At 38.7% G+C, this 15,942-nt stretch overlaps 1 protein-coding gene and 1 long non-coding RNA gene across 4 annotated transcripts in view; one reads left to right on the top strand and one right to left on the bottom strand.

Annotated features, from left to right (window-relative positions):
- Window positions 1-2,283, bottom strand: part of LOC129014121 (uncharacterized) — a 101,424-nt gene extending 99,141 nt beyond the window's left edge. For all 3 annotated transcript variants that reach the window (XR_008494136.2, XR_008494135.2, XR_010123824.1), the window contains exons 1-2: window positions 1,954-2,283; window positions 167-269 (exon numbers count right to left, since the gene is read on the bottom strand). This is a non-coding gene — a long non-coding RNA (uncharacterized LOC129014121). The remainder of the gene's footprint in view (window positions 1-166; window positions 270-1,953) is intronic.
- A 3-nt stretch (window positions 2,284-2,286) lies between these two features.
- On the top strand, window positions 2,287-7,761 carry C16H15orf61 (chromosome 16 C15orf61 homolog). Its single transcript, XM_054451145.2, has 2 exons — window positions 2,287-2,770; window positions 7,538-7,761. The coding sequence occupies exons 1-2, from the start codon at window positions 2,425-2,427 to the stop codon at window positions 7,663-7,665; spliced, it is 474 nt and encodes a 157-aa protein (XP_054307120.1). The 5' UTR covers window positions 2,287-2,424; the 3' UTR covers window positions 7,666-7,761.
- Window positions 7,762-15,942: the final 8,181 nt, after the last annotated feature.

A 15,942-nucleotide genomic window follows, 5' to 3' on the forward strand; every position in this document is an offset into this window, starting at 1 on the left:
TTTCTGAGCCTGGTTCTCTAGACTTCTTGTTTACTATTTGGGCTACCTAATTTTCCTCCAATGAATCCCCTTTCTGCTCAAAACAAAAGAAAATCCAAGACAACACACTGAAGTTTCATTGTTTTTTTATTTATCTATAAAGTTAATATAAAAAATTTGAACTTACAGTTGGACATGGTGGCTCCTGTAATTCCAACGACTCAAGAGGCTGAAGTGAGAGACTGGCTTGAGTTCTAGACCAGCTTAAGCAACATAGTGAGAACCCACGCCTAAAAAATAAATAAGTAAAATAAAAAGTTAAAAAAATGTTTGAACTTATGCTTAGTAATAAAGCATAAGTTATTTTTGTTTTTTTTTGTGAGACGGAGTCGTTCTGTCACCCAAGCTGGAGTGCAGTGGCACGATCTCAGCTCACTGCAACCTCCGCCTCCTGGGTTTAAGCGATTCTCCTGCCTCAGCCTCCCGAGTAGCTGGGACTACAGGCATGTGCCACTACGCCTGGCTAATTTTTGTATTTTTAGCAGAGACAGGGTTTCGCCATGTTGGCCAGGCTGGTCTCGGACTCCTGACCTCAGATGATCCACTTGCCTCGGCCTCCCAAAGTGCTGCGATTACAGGCGTGAGCCACCATGCCCAGCCTAAAGCATAACTTTTAACCAACTTTATATGTTGGGGATCTTCAACAGATTTCGTTTGAAAAAGGACTCCACTCTTTTTTAAAATTTAATTTGGTCAGGTGCAGAAGCTCACACCTGTAATCCCACCACTTTGGGAGGCCGAGGCGGGCGGATCACTTGAGCCCAAGTGTTCAAGACGAGCCTAGGCAACATTGCAAAATTCCACCTCTACAAAAAATACCAAAAAAAGCAGCCGAGTGTAGGTGGCACACACCTGCAGTCCCAGCTATTTGGGAGGCTGAGGGTGGGAGGATCTCTTGAGCCCAGGAGGTGGAAGTTGCAGTGAGCCGAGATCGAGCCACTGCACTCCAGCCTAGACAACAGTGAGATCCTTTCTAAATAAAAAAAGAAAAGAAAGAAAGAAAAGAAAAATTCTATAAAGTTCAAGTTCTATAAGGTAAAGTTCAAGTTCAAATTCTGTAAGGTAAAGTTCGAGATTCGGCATATGTTGGTGGGTGCTCAATGTTCAATAAAAACTGGGGAATAGGCCTGCTGCAGTGGCTCACGCCTGTAATCCCAGCACTTTGGGAGGCCGAGGCGGGTGGATCACGAGGTAAGGAGTTTGACACCAGCCTGGCCAACATGGTGAAACCCCGTTTCTATTAAAAATACAAAAATTAGCCAGGCATGGTGGTGCACGCCTGTAATCCCAGCTACTCGGGAGGCTGAGGCAGGAAAATCACTTGAACCTGGGAGGCAGAGGTTGCAGTGAGCCGAGACTGCACCACTGCACTCCAGCCTGGGCAACAGAGTGAGACTCCGTTTCAAAAAAACAAAACAAAACAAAACAAAAAACTGGGGAATATAAAATTTCGCTATACTATCCTACATCCCCCTTGAGTTTTTAGCAACGACAGTAATTGTTATATGATGCTTAACGCGTAATTACTGTGCCTCATTTACATAAGGTGGTTTCAGACACATCACCTTGTTTATGTATGGCCTCTCCAAACAAAATGAGTTTAGGACAAAAGAGGAAATGCTTTTTTAAAAACAGATGTGTCTGTAAGTTACTGCTTCAAGAGGCCGCAAAGTTTGAGCAAAGGTTTTCCGAAAGTAATGGATTGGTAATGGGTGACTAAGGACCACAAAGGTCGATAAGCGGCTCCTGGTCCGTCTACCAGCTTCTTAGAGGGAGGTACCTTTGTGTGTTCGGACGCTGCACCGAGACACGTGAGGTTTTTAAATAAACTTTTGATTTTGAAATCTCTGGGACTAATTTTAAACAGTGAACCCGACAGCGAGGACCTACACACAAAAGTGCTCCCAGCCTTACCAAACAAAGCAGACCCGGCGTCACGCCTCGTCCTGTTTCAACAACGACACCCAAGGGTTTCCCTGGAGCCCAGGGCGTGGGAGGGAGACCTGGGTTTGAGTTCTGCCCCTTGCGGAGGTGGTTAGTTATTTAATTGTCTTCCACCTGAATTTCCCTCAGCCCCAAATAGATGAGATCTCCCCGAATCCCTCCGCTGCCCCAGAGTTACTAATGACGGCGTGAGGTCATACCGGGCCACTCAAAACCAGCTCCTTGACGCAGGTGACCCTCCGCCTCGCGCAGGTCACGCCTCCCGCCCCCGGACTCCACCCCCAGCGGGAGGCCGCGGGGCCGCTGTGCGCACGCGCCGCCGCTCCCCGGGGGCTCGCGGGCACCCGCGCGGCGCCGGTTGGCCTTCCCGCCGCTCGCCCGGGGGCGCGCTTGCGCGCCGGCGGCTGCGGACACCCGCCTGCCTCCCCGGCGCGGCGGGCCATGGAGGCCCTGCGGAGGGCCCACGAGGTCGTGCTCCGCCTGCTGCTGTGCAGGCCGTGGGCCTCGCGCGCCGCCGCCCGCCCCAAGCCCAGCGCCTCGGAGGTGCTGACGCGGCATCTGCTGCAGCGGCGCCTGCCGCACTGGACCTCCTTCTGCGTGCCCTACAGCGCCGTCCGCAACGACCAGTTCGGCCTCTCGCACTTCAACTGGCCGGTGCAGGGCGCCAACTACCACGTCCTGCGCACCGGCTGCTTCCCCTTCATCAAGTACCACTGCTCCAAGGCTCCCTGGCAGGACCTGGCGCGGCAGAACCGATTCTTCACGGCGCTCAAGGTCGTCAACCTCGGTGAGTGGCGACTGCCGCGCCCACGCGGTGAAGCCCGCCCAGCCGGGACGGCCCCGCAGCCACCGAGCACGTGACGAACGCTCGCAGGACGGTAGAGTCCCGTGGGGGGTCAGCTCTGCCTCCCGGCGCCGGCTTCGCCTCGGGTCCTTTGTACTCCTCGCCCAGGGGTCCCCAGCTTGCTGAGCTCCTGGCTCCCGAAGCCGTTCCCCTGCTGCGGGCGCGTCCTCGGGCCTAGGGAGGGGCGGGTCGCCCTCCTGTCCTGCCCGTGTTAACCAGGGAAGACCCCTGGCCTGGGCAGTAAGCCAGGGGGCGTCAGGAAACGCCCCCTAGAAAGTGGCTCTGAAGTTGACACCCGTCCTACTGCATGGCAGGACTCATTCCCGTGAACATCACTTTGCAGCTGCGTTTATGTTGCAATAACTGGAACTACTCTTTTAAGTTTCTTTTGTTTTCTTTATATGAATTCCCGGCAAGTTCGTTTTACTAAAAGCACCAAAGGTTTTCACCAGACATAACAGCTTCCTGAGGTGCTAGGCCTAAAAGATTTTTAAAGATCTTTAATATTTGTATGTTTTCATAGAGACGCCCTGAGGGTGTTTACTGTCACTAGGTGTTTATTTTCTTTTGGTTTAATGACAGAAGAGGTACGAACATGGACATGGGTGTATCTTTTATAGGTCAGGGGAAAACAGAAGGCCTCAAGATGTTTTGAACTTACTAATAGCTGGTATAAAATCAATCTAGATTTCAGTGATTCAAAATCTAGCCATGGAGCTGAATGATTACCCAACAAGGTTTTTAAAGCCAGGATTAAAACTAAACGCTGCGCAGCCGTACTACTAATACTATTACATAATCTGATCGTCCATTAAGGTTAAAAATAGTCTGTGTATTTGTGCTTATAATAACACATATGTCAGTCGTGGGCTTTTTGAGCCGTTACTCCACTGGACTGTCCTGTAAGGAGAAAATTATTTAGCAACGTGTTATCCTTTAAAAATGCCTTTTATTATTTGACTGATGGACTGTATAGAGCACGCCCACTACTTTGGAGGCTGGTTGAAGTTGAAGGGTGAGGTGACTTAGGAAATTCAATTCGAAATTATTTGGAAAGACTGGAGTGTTAACTAGATTCGAGAAGTATACGTTTATTTTAGCATTTTTCATAAGCAAGAAATCATTCTTCCCTAAAGAATAATAGGTTAGGAAAAGCATAACAGGAGAGTTACAGGTAAACCATGAGCCAAATGCCTTTTTTTCCTTTAAATTCACATTTTTAGTGTTAACATTTTGTTTAAGAGCACCTTAATGATTAGGGGCCTCTCTTTTAGATTTAGATATTAAGACATCCAAAAAAAAGTGAATACTCAGAACATTCCACAGATAGAAAAGTAAAACCTTTTAAAGTTGAAAGAAACAACAGTTGTAGTGTTTTTTGTTTTGTTTTATTTTTTAATGTGGGAGAGTGATTTCATGGTCTGTATGGTCTTTTGGACATTCTAAAAATCCTGCTAAAATGGGAGTAAGAGTTCTAAGTTAAGCAAAAAGGACAACTTTTTGCTTTAATACAAATTGGGATATACTGATAAAGGGAATTAAAAAATATTTTAAAGTGGTGAACACATCTGGTAACGTTTATTTTTAATTTTTGTCTGAAGGTAGAGGGGATGTGAATTAGATAATAGGTCCTTTCCTATTCTGTAATGTACAATCCTCTCTCTGGATGATCAAGTACATATCCTATTAATATTATACTTAGGATTTTGTTCCTCTTCTTCCCTTCCAAATTCATTTTTCCATTTTGTAAATAATAAAGATTTCTGTTTACTCATTTGCTCCTTTTCTCCTCCGTCTTCCCTTCAATGGAAGCTGACATTTTACTGATGGTTTACCAGTCTAGGTATCCTGCTGAGAAGTAGATTGAGATTTAAGAAAAGCAACTTACCATTGGAATGAATAGGATTTACTGAGGAATTCTAATTTTTTAAAGTGCTTAATTTGACAGTGGTTTACCTACTGTTCAGCTGACTCAAAGTGAATTATTATGCAAAGAACTGATTTTCAGGTTCTTTTGATGTTATATGTTTCAGATATAAATTTAATTTTTCAGAAAAAATTGAATTTTTCATAGAATCTTATAGACTTTAAAGCATATGTGCTACAAAGATTTTGTAATATATAAGTTATATAGGTGGCAAACCTTCCCATTTTGAGTATTAGTCTGACTGCATTAAATAAACAGACAGCAAGGGGAAAAAAATACAGAATTTCTGACTCAGATCATAACTCCATCTCCTGTCAAACAGCATCACTGCTAATGGTTGCTGGTTATTTTTTAATAAGACATAATATAGTTATTAAGCTAGTAATCTTTGATCAGCCCTTGATTTTAGCTGAAAAGATATTGACCGTTTATTTCTGTATTTGTGATTTTTCAAAAGTATGAATTTTTTAAATCAATATGTTAACTGAAAACTATGATAAATACTATAAAACAAAATTGTCAGTGTCACCAGGTATTCCTTAAATTTATATACTTAGCCTTGGTTTAAGAGGCCTATTTTATATATTTTAGTCTCAGTATGCTTAGAAAATTAGTAATTGCTTCTAGAGCCTATTTTTTTTCTTCCTCACTCCATTGATTTTCAGCTTTGAAGTTGTGATATTGCATTTTAAATTTATTTTTTATTTCAAGTACTCCCTCTACATCTTTCTCATTTCTGCCTAGCTTGTTCATATTCTTCTTTTTCCACCTCCCACCCCTGAGCCACTTGCCTTTTTTTTCTTTGTGGTTAAATGATTTATAAGTAGCTTTATTATTCTAGTTTTTGTGGATTTTTTGATGACATTCCCTTGAGGTATTCAGAGATTCTTTTGGACATTATCAAGGCAAAGAAGGTGATACACTATAAAAGGTTTCATAGGAGTTCCAGGGAACCCTGTGATGGTGACAAACTGTGACCCAGTGTATGCCTAAAAATAGAGAGATGCCAGCCTGAATGGGCATTTTTTTCCCCTTCTCCTCATTACCAGCTAGTGATGTGATGCTTCTCCTGATTAATCTCTGGCATCACAGTGGCTGGAATGCAGCTTCAGGGAGTAAGCACAAAGTAGTTCAGCAAACACACTCAAAAAGAGCTTAACACAGCAAATATATTCTTGCAGAAAAATGAGACAAAAATTTAGCAATATGATTCGTCCAGAGCATGTGTTGCTTTTTTTTTTTTTTTGAGATGGAGTCTCCTTCGGTCGCCAGGCTGGAGTGCAGTGGGGTGATCTCGGCTCACTGCAACCTCTGCCTCCTGGGCTCAAGCAATTCTCCTGCCTCAGCCTCCTGAGTAGCTGGGATTACAGGCATGCGCCATCACGCCCAGCTAATTTTGTATTTTTTGTAGAGACAGGGTTTCTCCATGTTGGTCAGGCTGGTCTCGAACTCCCGACCTCAGGTGATCCGCCTGCTTTGGCCTCCCAAAGTGCTGGGATTACAGGCATAAGCCACAGTGCCCAGCCACTTTCTTTATTACTAGAAAGAAAGTGATTTTCCAAATGTACAGCTATCTTTTTAAAGTGTCACTTCTGCCCATTTCCCACATGAGAGCATAAAATTAATGCTTATCCAGAGCATACAGTATTTGTTATTGATTCATGTGCCTATGGTTTTATTACATACGTTTTTAATATGTTAGTAGTCATTGATTTTAAATAAGTACCTTTAAAAAGATAGGAATTGTGAAAGTTTGTTTTGTGTCCAACAGTCTTATATGCATGTGAGTGCTTAATACATATCTCTGGATAGTGTGTTTAGTTTCATGTATCACAAATGGCAACTAATCTCAAAGCAGCAAAAAAGAAGAAACACATGTTGGAGTCTACTATGTATCTATTTCAAATTGGTTGAAACGAGGTTGTTTTCAGATCAATTGAAAAAATGCTAATAGTTTTTTTTCTCATGCCTATTTTACTGAAATCTTACTTGGAGTTAGGTTTTGCCTTAGATTTTAAAGACAGCTCTTTGACCCAGCTTCTTTTAAATTGTACAAAAATTACTTCAGCCATTAGTGTTACTACTAACTTAAAGAACAGTAATGTTGGCTGGGCGCGGTGGCTCACACCTGTAATCCCAGCACTTTCGGAGGCCTAGGCCCAGGATCACAAGGTCAAGAGATCGAGACCATCCTGGCCAACATGGTGAAACCCCATCTCTACTAAAAAAGTACAAAAATTATCTGAGTGTGGTGGCGCGCGCCTGTAGTCCCAGATAAGAGGCTGAGGCAGGAGAATCGCTTGAACCTGGGAGGCGGAGGTGGCAGCGAGCCGAGATTGCGCCACTGCCCAGCCTGGCAACAGAGTGAGACTCCATCTCACAAACAAACAAACAAACAGTAGTGTTAACTTAGTAATTTTAGCTCAAGGCTAATAATCAGGAGCATCTACAACTAAATTAATGAGTATTCTCCATTTTCTTATTTATGAAAAGAATATAGAATTACTTCATGATTATTTGAGGGTAATGAATTTATGAAGTACTTGAATTAACATTTATACCCGCCTTGTCTATAGTATGAAAACCTCTGGACTCACATGATTGCCATCATGTTCTATGTTGATGAAATTGAACTCTTAGATAATCATAGAGTCAATGTTGAGTAATATTTTTATATTTTATCACATTGTAATTTGTTAACATTGCTGAAGAGTGTTATATGTGATCAGTAACTTGCATGATGAAGAAGCATTGATATTTATACATATTCGTTTGTTTTCTAGGTATTCCAACTTTATTATATGGACTTGGCTCCTGGTTATTTGCCAGAGTCACAGAGACTGTGCATACCAGTTATGGACCCATAACAGTTTATTTTCTCAATAAAGAAGATGAAGGTGCCATGTATTGAAAGTGTGCATCGAAGAACATAAATATCAGTGGATTTTCTCTGTGTATATGTGCAATATTTATTTTTGATCCTTTAAAATAAAACTTTTGCAAATACTTTTTTCTTTCTACGGTATCTGCTTCTTTAAGATGAATCATTGCCCTCAAGAGGTGAAGCTTTTTGTACATTGTTATATATTACATACTCTTTTAGCTGATGTGAACTACAAACACATGAAGCTTCACACCATTTTTTCCCTAGAACTAGGTTAACCTACAGATAAAAAATGATTACAGTGTAATAGGTTCTATAATTAGGTATTAACAATTTAAATCAACTCTGAAGAGAAAATATAGATGCCCACACAAAAGTGGAGGGGGGGAAAATCTTTTATGTAACAATGGAAAAAGAAGTAGAAGACATTAGGATGTATGATGGAAATATTACATCATTGGCACATCCAAAATTGATGAGAATCTAATTGTAATCTCAAGTCTAAACCATTCAGCTGCCAGGATTGTAAATAGAAATGTTTTAAAGGCCTTGTGCCATTTACCTGGAGGAGGGGTTAGAGTGTAATGTTGAAACTTCTTGTTGCTTAAAGAGTCCAAAACCATATCGTTTGTAAAATGTAGTAATAACTGGTTAATGTAAATGTAGCAAGGTGAATAAAATTCAGACTTGTTAAAAGTTAAAATAGCTTTCCTATAAAGCTGTAAGAACAATTAAGGTCTTCTAGAAAGATGCAGAAAAATAAATTTGGTAACTGTTTATACAAGCAATTAACTGAAATGGTACATATCCATAGACTTATTGGCAATAGGGAGTGGGCTGAAATTTTAAAGACCTAATGGCACTTTTGCATTTGAATTTTATTAATTGCATTTTTGAAAGCCAAGTCATTTAAAAAATGTATCCTTGGGATAGTCACAAAATACCCAGATGAATGGTAAATTTCAGAAATTTGGAGTAATTTAGGGAGAACTAAGTAGAACTATTTAATTTCTAAACCAATGGGTGTTTAAGATTTATGATCTCTCCCATAATTACAAACATACATTATATATCATTTTATGTTAATGTGTTGCTGATACTCTGCAACATTTACACATTTTTGTAGCAAAACATTTTATAAAATTCAACATTTGGATGCTTAAGTCAGTAGAGAAAGTGAGTGGAAATGACTGAGGTGAAGGCACCAGAATAATGAAGTAATACAAACTAGCTTCGTTAAAGGTAGTCATTTTAAATGATCTACAGAGTGAACTGTTCTTCAAATATATGTAGTGTTCACTTGTCTAAAAGCAATTCTAAGTAACACTTTAATCAAAGAAGTACTTAGCCAATATATTTAGTCCAGAAGAATATACTTGACACTAGTTAAATGAATGGCTTACACAAAGGAGATAGTGTTACATTAAGCTTCATTAATAATAAAACAACTGACTATTAGCATTTTGCAGGGAAGGCTAGAACTGATTTCCTCTGTAATGGGCAAAGTTAAATAACTGTAGCTCATAAGTTTTAAGTCAAATACTGCTCATTCGTTGCTGCTGGTCCTGTCAATACTGGCTGTAAAGGTTTGGTCCCAACACAAGGCTGATAAAATGGTTTTTAATTACGAGACTATAAATACAGCTTTTCGGTAGAGTTGCACCTCTTTTCACACTGGCCTGTTTGATTTCTGATAATTTGTACTGCTGACTCTGCTTACCTGTTTTTCAATAGCTATAGTCAGTGTGACTTCTTGTCCATATGTGATAGGTAAGTCTCCTTGGAGAACATCTTTGACAAACTACCCTATTGATCTCTGTAATTCTCTGCTGCTTGCAGCATTAAATAGGGCCTTGATTTCTTGTCTGATGTGCTCACTGTATAACAAGCAAATGTAATATTTTGTTGTATTACATGAAAATCAATAGACCTCTTGCTCTTACAGAGTTGATCATGGTGAAGGATGAACTCAACAATGGGTAAAGGCATGGTTTAAAAATGTAAATATCATTCATTGGATTTATTAAGTCTTGTAAACTTTTAGTCTGAAAACAATACTTCCCATTGAACAGCAATGGTTTAAGTTTTTTCTTTAAAGCTGCATATTACACCAAAGTATTATGGCCTGAAAGGGAGAAAATATAAATGTGTAAGTCAGGAGACTGAGTCTATTTTCAGTATCGGTGCTGTCTTACTTTTTGACCTCAGGCTAATAACTCTCCTCCTTTGTGTCTTAGTTTTTCCACCTGTAATCTGAGAAGAACAAAACGAGACATTTCTACCCGAAAATGTACATCAATTTTACTTTTGTCTCTGCAAAAGCTCTGTTTTTATAAGCCATATTCTTCTGCTCCATTATACTTAAAGGTCTTCATTAATTAAAAATTTTCAAAAATAAGGTGGTGGAGAGAGAAGGAGAGGTGCATTGAAGGCACATGCCCGCTAACCCTGAAGTGGCATGTGGGGAGCTGAAGAGGCCCTGCTCTTCTGCATATCAGTAGTTTTCTTAATTGGTGAAACCACTGATTAGCTTTTCTGTCATATTTCTTTGAGAGGATTTTTGTCTTTAATCCAACCAAAACTTTTAATAAAGATGTACTTTTAGTACAAAACCTTGCATCTCTTCTATTGTTTCTATACAAATGAATTCTCACGTATTGGAATAAATTTCTAGGCAAAATTCTTAGTTCCTGTGTAAGTTGTGAGCCACTATAAAGATGCAGTAACCTATTTGGGAGCATGAGAGAGGCTGCTAATACAAAAATCTCTATTTTCTTAGTGTTGATGTCCTAAAATGCCAAATTGTAGAAACAGTTATAGTTTACCACACATTTTGGGGCATTAATATTTTTCTAATGTTGACTTCCGTAAAAATTGAAACTTCGTTTTGTGAAGGAGTTTCAGTCTTGTTGTCCAGGCTGGAGTGCAATGGTGCGACCTTGGCTCACTGCAACCTCCACCTCCCAGGTCCAAGCGATTCTCCTGTCTCAGCCTCCTGAGTAGCTGGGATTACAGGTATGCACCACCACGCCGGCTAATTTTGTATTTTCTGTACAGACGGTTTCACCATGTTGGTCAGGCTGGTCTTGAACTCCTGATCTCAGGTGATCTGCCCGCCTTGGCCTCCCAAAGTGCTGGGATTATAGGTGTGAGCCACCGGGCCTAGCTGAAACATTTTTAATTATTAAAACTGTGTATTTTTTAAAGTACATTTTACTTCATGTCATTTATATTTATATTCACCCAAAACTGTAAGCACAGAACATCTATAGTTCTTCATGAAATATCTTTTAACTCTGTTAAAGAATGATGTTTGAATAAGTGGGATGACATAAAAGGCAAAGATCTTGGTTTCACTGCACTGAAAAGCTAATGCAGATAACAGAAACCTTATCCTAAAGCTAGTGGATTAAGTATCTACTGTTACTCAGACAATAATGACATTTGGGGGCATCTTAACCTAAACAAGTACTTAGCATTACATCTCACCTGGGTCAACAGTCTAGGGTATCAGAGTTAAACTCTGTTACTGTAAATTAATGGAAAATGTAACTGCACTTTGCTGAAAGATCAATGTCCAATAAAGGCTGCACAATCAAATCTTGTTGCAATGATTGAGGTCTTTAATCGCCTTTCAAAGATAAGGTGGTAATCAACACAGCTTTAACTGATCTTTTTACTAGTTCAATTACATGCTAATGACTAGTGCCAAGTCAGAATCTTTAACTACTTATACTTATTAAATCTTATGTTAGTAATGAAAAATTACTTAAGCTACACAATCGATAGAACTATATTTCACTTTCATGTCATTTTCTGTGCTTGACAAATGTTTCACCAGGGCTTTCCCAAAAATAAGAAGTGTTATTAGTAGTGACCACAGTCCACAAGAGTAGTTTTCTAATATAAATTGGAGATCAGATGTGGAATTTTTTTCTCTTTTAATGACAATGTGGCTAAAACAGTTTCCACATACACAAGCTTGGCCATTAAAAAAAAAAAGGTGGCTGGGGGCGGTGGCTCATGCCTGTAATCCCAGCACTTTCGGAGGCCAAGGTGGGCGGATCATGAGGTTAGGAGATTGAGACCATCCTGGCTAACACGGTGAAACCCCGTCTCTACTAAAAAAAAAAAAAACAAAACATTAGCCGGGCATGGTGGCAGGCACCTGTAGTCCCAGCTCCTCAGGAGGCTGAGGCAGGAGAATGGCGGGAACTCGAAAGGCGGAGCTTGCAGTGAGCTGAGATCGCGCCACTGCACTCCAGCCTGGGTGACAGAGCGAGACTCTCAAAAAAAAGGCAAAACCACAATTACTTTTGCACCAACCTACAATATTTCGGAAAAGGATAAAGGCAGATGACAAAAGAAAAAATAGACAAATACAACTTCATCAAAATGTAAAATGTTTGTTCTTCAAAGGTCTCTATCAAGAAAATGAAAGACAACCCACAGAATGGGAGAAAATATGTACAAATCATATATCTGATAAGGGACTTATATCCAGAATATATAAAGAACTCTTACAGCTCAACAACCCAACTGAAAATTTGATTTGAACACACATTTCTCCAAGAAGATATATAAATGGCTAACAAGCACATGAAAAGATGTTCAACTAATCATTAGGAAAATGCACAGCAAACCCACAACGAGATACCACTTCATATCCACTAGGATGACTGTGATCAAAAAGACAATAATAAGTGTGGATGAGAATGTGGAGAAAGTGAAAAACTCCTGCATGGCTGGAGGAAATGTAAATTGGTGCAGCTGCTTTGGAAAAGTTTGGCAGCTGCTCAAAATATTAAATACGGAATTACTATATGACCCAGCAATTCTGCTCCTAGGTATAGACCCTAGAGAATTGAAAACATATGTCCACACAAAAACTTGTACACGATTGTTCATATCAGCATTATTCATACTAGCAAAAAGTGGAAACAAAAATATTCAGTTGATGAACAGATAACATAGCACAGTGACACAATAGAATATTACTCATTCAAAAAAGGGATGAAATACTGATACAAGCTATAGCACTGATGAAGCTTAAAAATATTACACTAAGTGAAATAAGCCAGTCATAAAAGATCTCATAAAATTCCATTTATATGAAGTGTTCAGAATAGGCAAATCTATAGAGACAGAAAGTAGATTAGTGGTTGCCTAGGGCTGAAGAGGTTGGGGAGAAATGGGGAGTCACCACTAAGGGGCATGGGGTTTCTTTCGCTGCTGATGAAACTGTTCTAAAATTGATTGTGATATGGTTGCCCAATTCTGTGACTATACACAAACCACTGAATTGTACACTTTAAATGAAAGAAGTGTATGGCATGGGAATTATATCTTAATAAGGCTGTTAAGATTATTAAAGAGAAGAGGACAGGCTGGGCATGGTTGCTCACACCTGTAATCCCAACACTTTGGGAGGCTGAGGTGGGTGGATCGCCTGAGGTTAGGAGTTTGAGACCAGCCTGGCTAACATGGTGAAACCCCGTTTCTACTAAAAATACAAAAAATTAGCCGGGCGTGGTGGCACATGCCTGTAATCCCAGCTACTCTGGAGGCTGAGGCAGGAGAATCACTTGAACCTGGGAGCCGGAGGTTGCAGTGAGCCGAGATCATGCCATTGCACTCCAGCTTGGGCAACAAGAGTGAAACTCTGTCTCAAAAAAAAAAGAAAGAAAGAAAGAAGAGGACAATGCACAATTAGTGTTTAATTGGTACAGAGTTTGGGTTCTGCAATATGAAAAACATTCTGTAGATGGATGGTATTGACGGTTGTAGAATAACATCAACGTACTTTGTAATGTAACATCATAACTATTGAATGGTACAGTTAATGGGAGGTTGAGGCAGGAGGATCACTTGTGCCCAAGAGTTCAAAGGCTGCAATGTGGCATGATTGTGCCTGTTAACAGCCACTGCACTCCAGCCTGGGCAACACAGCAAGACCTTGTCTCTAAAAAGAAAAAAAAAAAAAAGGTTAAGATGGTAAATATTACGTATATGTATTTTACCACAATTAAAAACAATTTTTAAAAATTAGTAAAGGATTCAATGTGAGTATGATAAAATATGACTGCAGGAGGTTAAAAAATGTTAGAGATTAAAATAGTTAAAGCATGTTGACATCATTTTGTAAGTTGCAGTCTTAGAATTTAAAAAATTTTAATTATGAAACCTAGTTTTATGAAATTTCATTTGGGATCATTTTTAGTAGCATTACGAAAAGGATACATTTGGTTCGAGATTATTTAAGATAAGACCAACGTAAGGCACGTAAAGTGTTAGTAAATGAAAATATCCTTTCTTAGATCCTAGTTGCTGGATAAAGAATATCAGCTACTACTAGTAAGTGGTTTTATGTAGTATTGCTTATGGCTATTTTAGTTGCATTTATATCATTTTAAATACAGTTTATGAACATTGTACTACTCCATTATATTATTAATTTATCTTTGATGATATTTATAGTATCAATTTAAAAGCTGTAAAACTTCATGAAAAGTAGCTTAAACAAGGATTTTGATAAACAAAAGCTTTCAGTTTTAAAAGCAAATCATGGAAACTGAACTTCTTAAAGAAGATTTGAAGTTTTTGTTGTTGCTGTTGATAGAATTATGAACCTTATAAACTCAGTATTTTTTAGTTAACCTAAATACATAAATCTATTTGAATTCATCTTATGAAAAGAGATAAGTCACTAGATATATGATCATTATATGCTTTAGTGATTCATGGACCTTGTTACATACATGCTTTGTAATGTATGAATTATTTAGGAAGAAAAATCACAATAATTTTGTTGTTACTCAAAAATTTATGGGTTAGCAGAAACAATTATGCAGCCCCTGAAGCTGGTATGTTAAGGTAACATCATTAATACTACATAGTATAATTTTTTTAGTACTTATTTGACATAACCTTTACTGCTTCTGCGAGAATATATCAGTAATTTTATAACAATCTGTCTGTAAACAACATTGAATTTATTAACCACAAAGTGATTCATTTTACTCTATTTTCATATTAGTTCATAATTTAAAATCAGACTTAAAAAGTTGTCTACTCAAACCCTAAAGGAAGAATAAAAATACACAAAATAAAAAATTAATACTCTAGCAAATAGATATAAATGTAAAACTCCACTTAAAGTGGATATTTTTATTTCAGAAGATACAGATGTGTAAGAACTAGATTAAAATAGATACCTTTGTTACCTTTTTTACACATTGTATCAAGACCCTTCCTATGAGATGACCATCAAAATTTTAGTTTCTTATGTTTTCAAATTGCTAAATTTACAAAATGAAGGAAGCAAGAATTTGAAAGTTTGAATAAAAATCTAAATAGTGTCACTTAATTTTAGATCACATTTCAAAATCAACAGTCATTCATTCATCCAAGAAATACTTTTGCCTTGACAGTGTTGAAAGCACTTGTCAATGTTGCCTTGACAGTGTTGAAATCCTGGTAACTTTCCCTGCTAACAAAATCTAGCAGCTCTAAATCTATTTACAGAGTCCATTCAAGCCATACTGAAAAGACTGCTGTCCACAACTGGGTGAGAACCATGTGTTATGAAGTTTTCTTTCCAGCACTCATCATATAATAAAGGCTCAATGTTTAATAAATGTGATGATTCAAAATTAAAAAGAAAACTTGCCTTTGTTTTTAATAGCTTTTTAAAAAACAGGATACTTTAATTGGAGATCATATGGATTCTTTACAAGAACGGCAATAAGTTTTGAAATATTATCTCAGATGTAATGAATTAACTATGTATGCTGAAAGATAAGAGATTGTAATCTTGTTGAATTTCCTTTTGAGGTATTTCAAATGGTGCCACCTGTTTTCTCATACAATAATTTTGCTATTTTAAAATCAAATTTAGAATGATGTGTAGAAGTAAATGAAGTGAAACATGAAACAGAAAGTCCTAGAATCAGTTAGACTTACTCTTTTAAAACAGAACTAGAAGTAATGTGTTAGTAACTGGAAGACAAAAAGAGTGTTTTAATCCTCAGAAAATGGAATGGGTTACCTCCTGAGACAGTGAGTCTTCTGTTGTTGGAGCTGTTCAGAGGCTACATGTCAATTCCTTGGTGAGATGGGTAGGGGGCAGGTACAATTCTTGAATGGGAAGGGGATTAGATTGGTGATTTTTTAAGTCCCCTTTAACTCAGGAATTTTATAATCATTCCTGCATGTCTGTGTCCCAACCATGCTATTTAGTTTGGTACTTACCGCTTTTCCAGTATATGTGGAATACAAAGAACCCTGCTTTGAAGAGAAAAGGTA

This window comes from Pongo pygmaeus, chromosome 16 (assembly GCF_028885625.2).
Source record: "Pongo pygmaeus isolate AG05252 chromosome 16, NHGRI_mPonPyg2-v2.0_pri, whole genome shotgun sequence".
Lineage (NCBI taxonomy): Eukaryota > Metazoa > Chordata > Mammalia > Primates > Hominidae > Pongo > Pongo pygmaeus.

Excerpts from the sequence above, each read along its gene's own strand:
- C16H15orf61 (XM_054451145.2), top strand. The coding sequence starts at position 2,425 with ATGGAGGCCCTGCGGAGGGCCCACGAGGTCGTGCTCCGCCTGCTGCTG. Across the intron at positions 2,771-7,537 it reads GCTCAAGGTCGTCAACCTCG|GTATTCCAACTTTATTATAT; the intron begins GTGAGTGGCGAC and ends TTTGTTTTCTAG.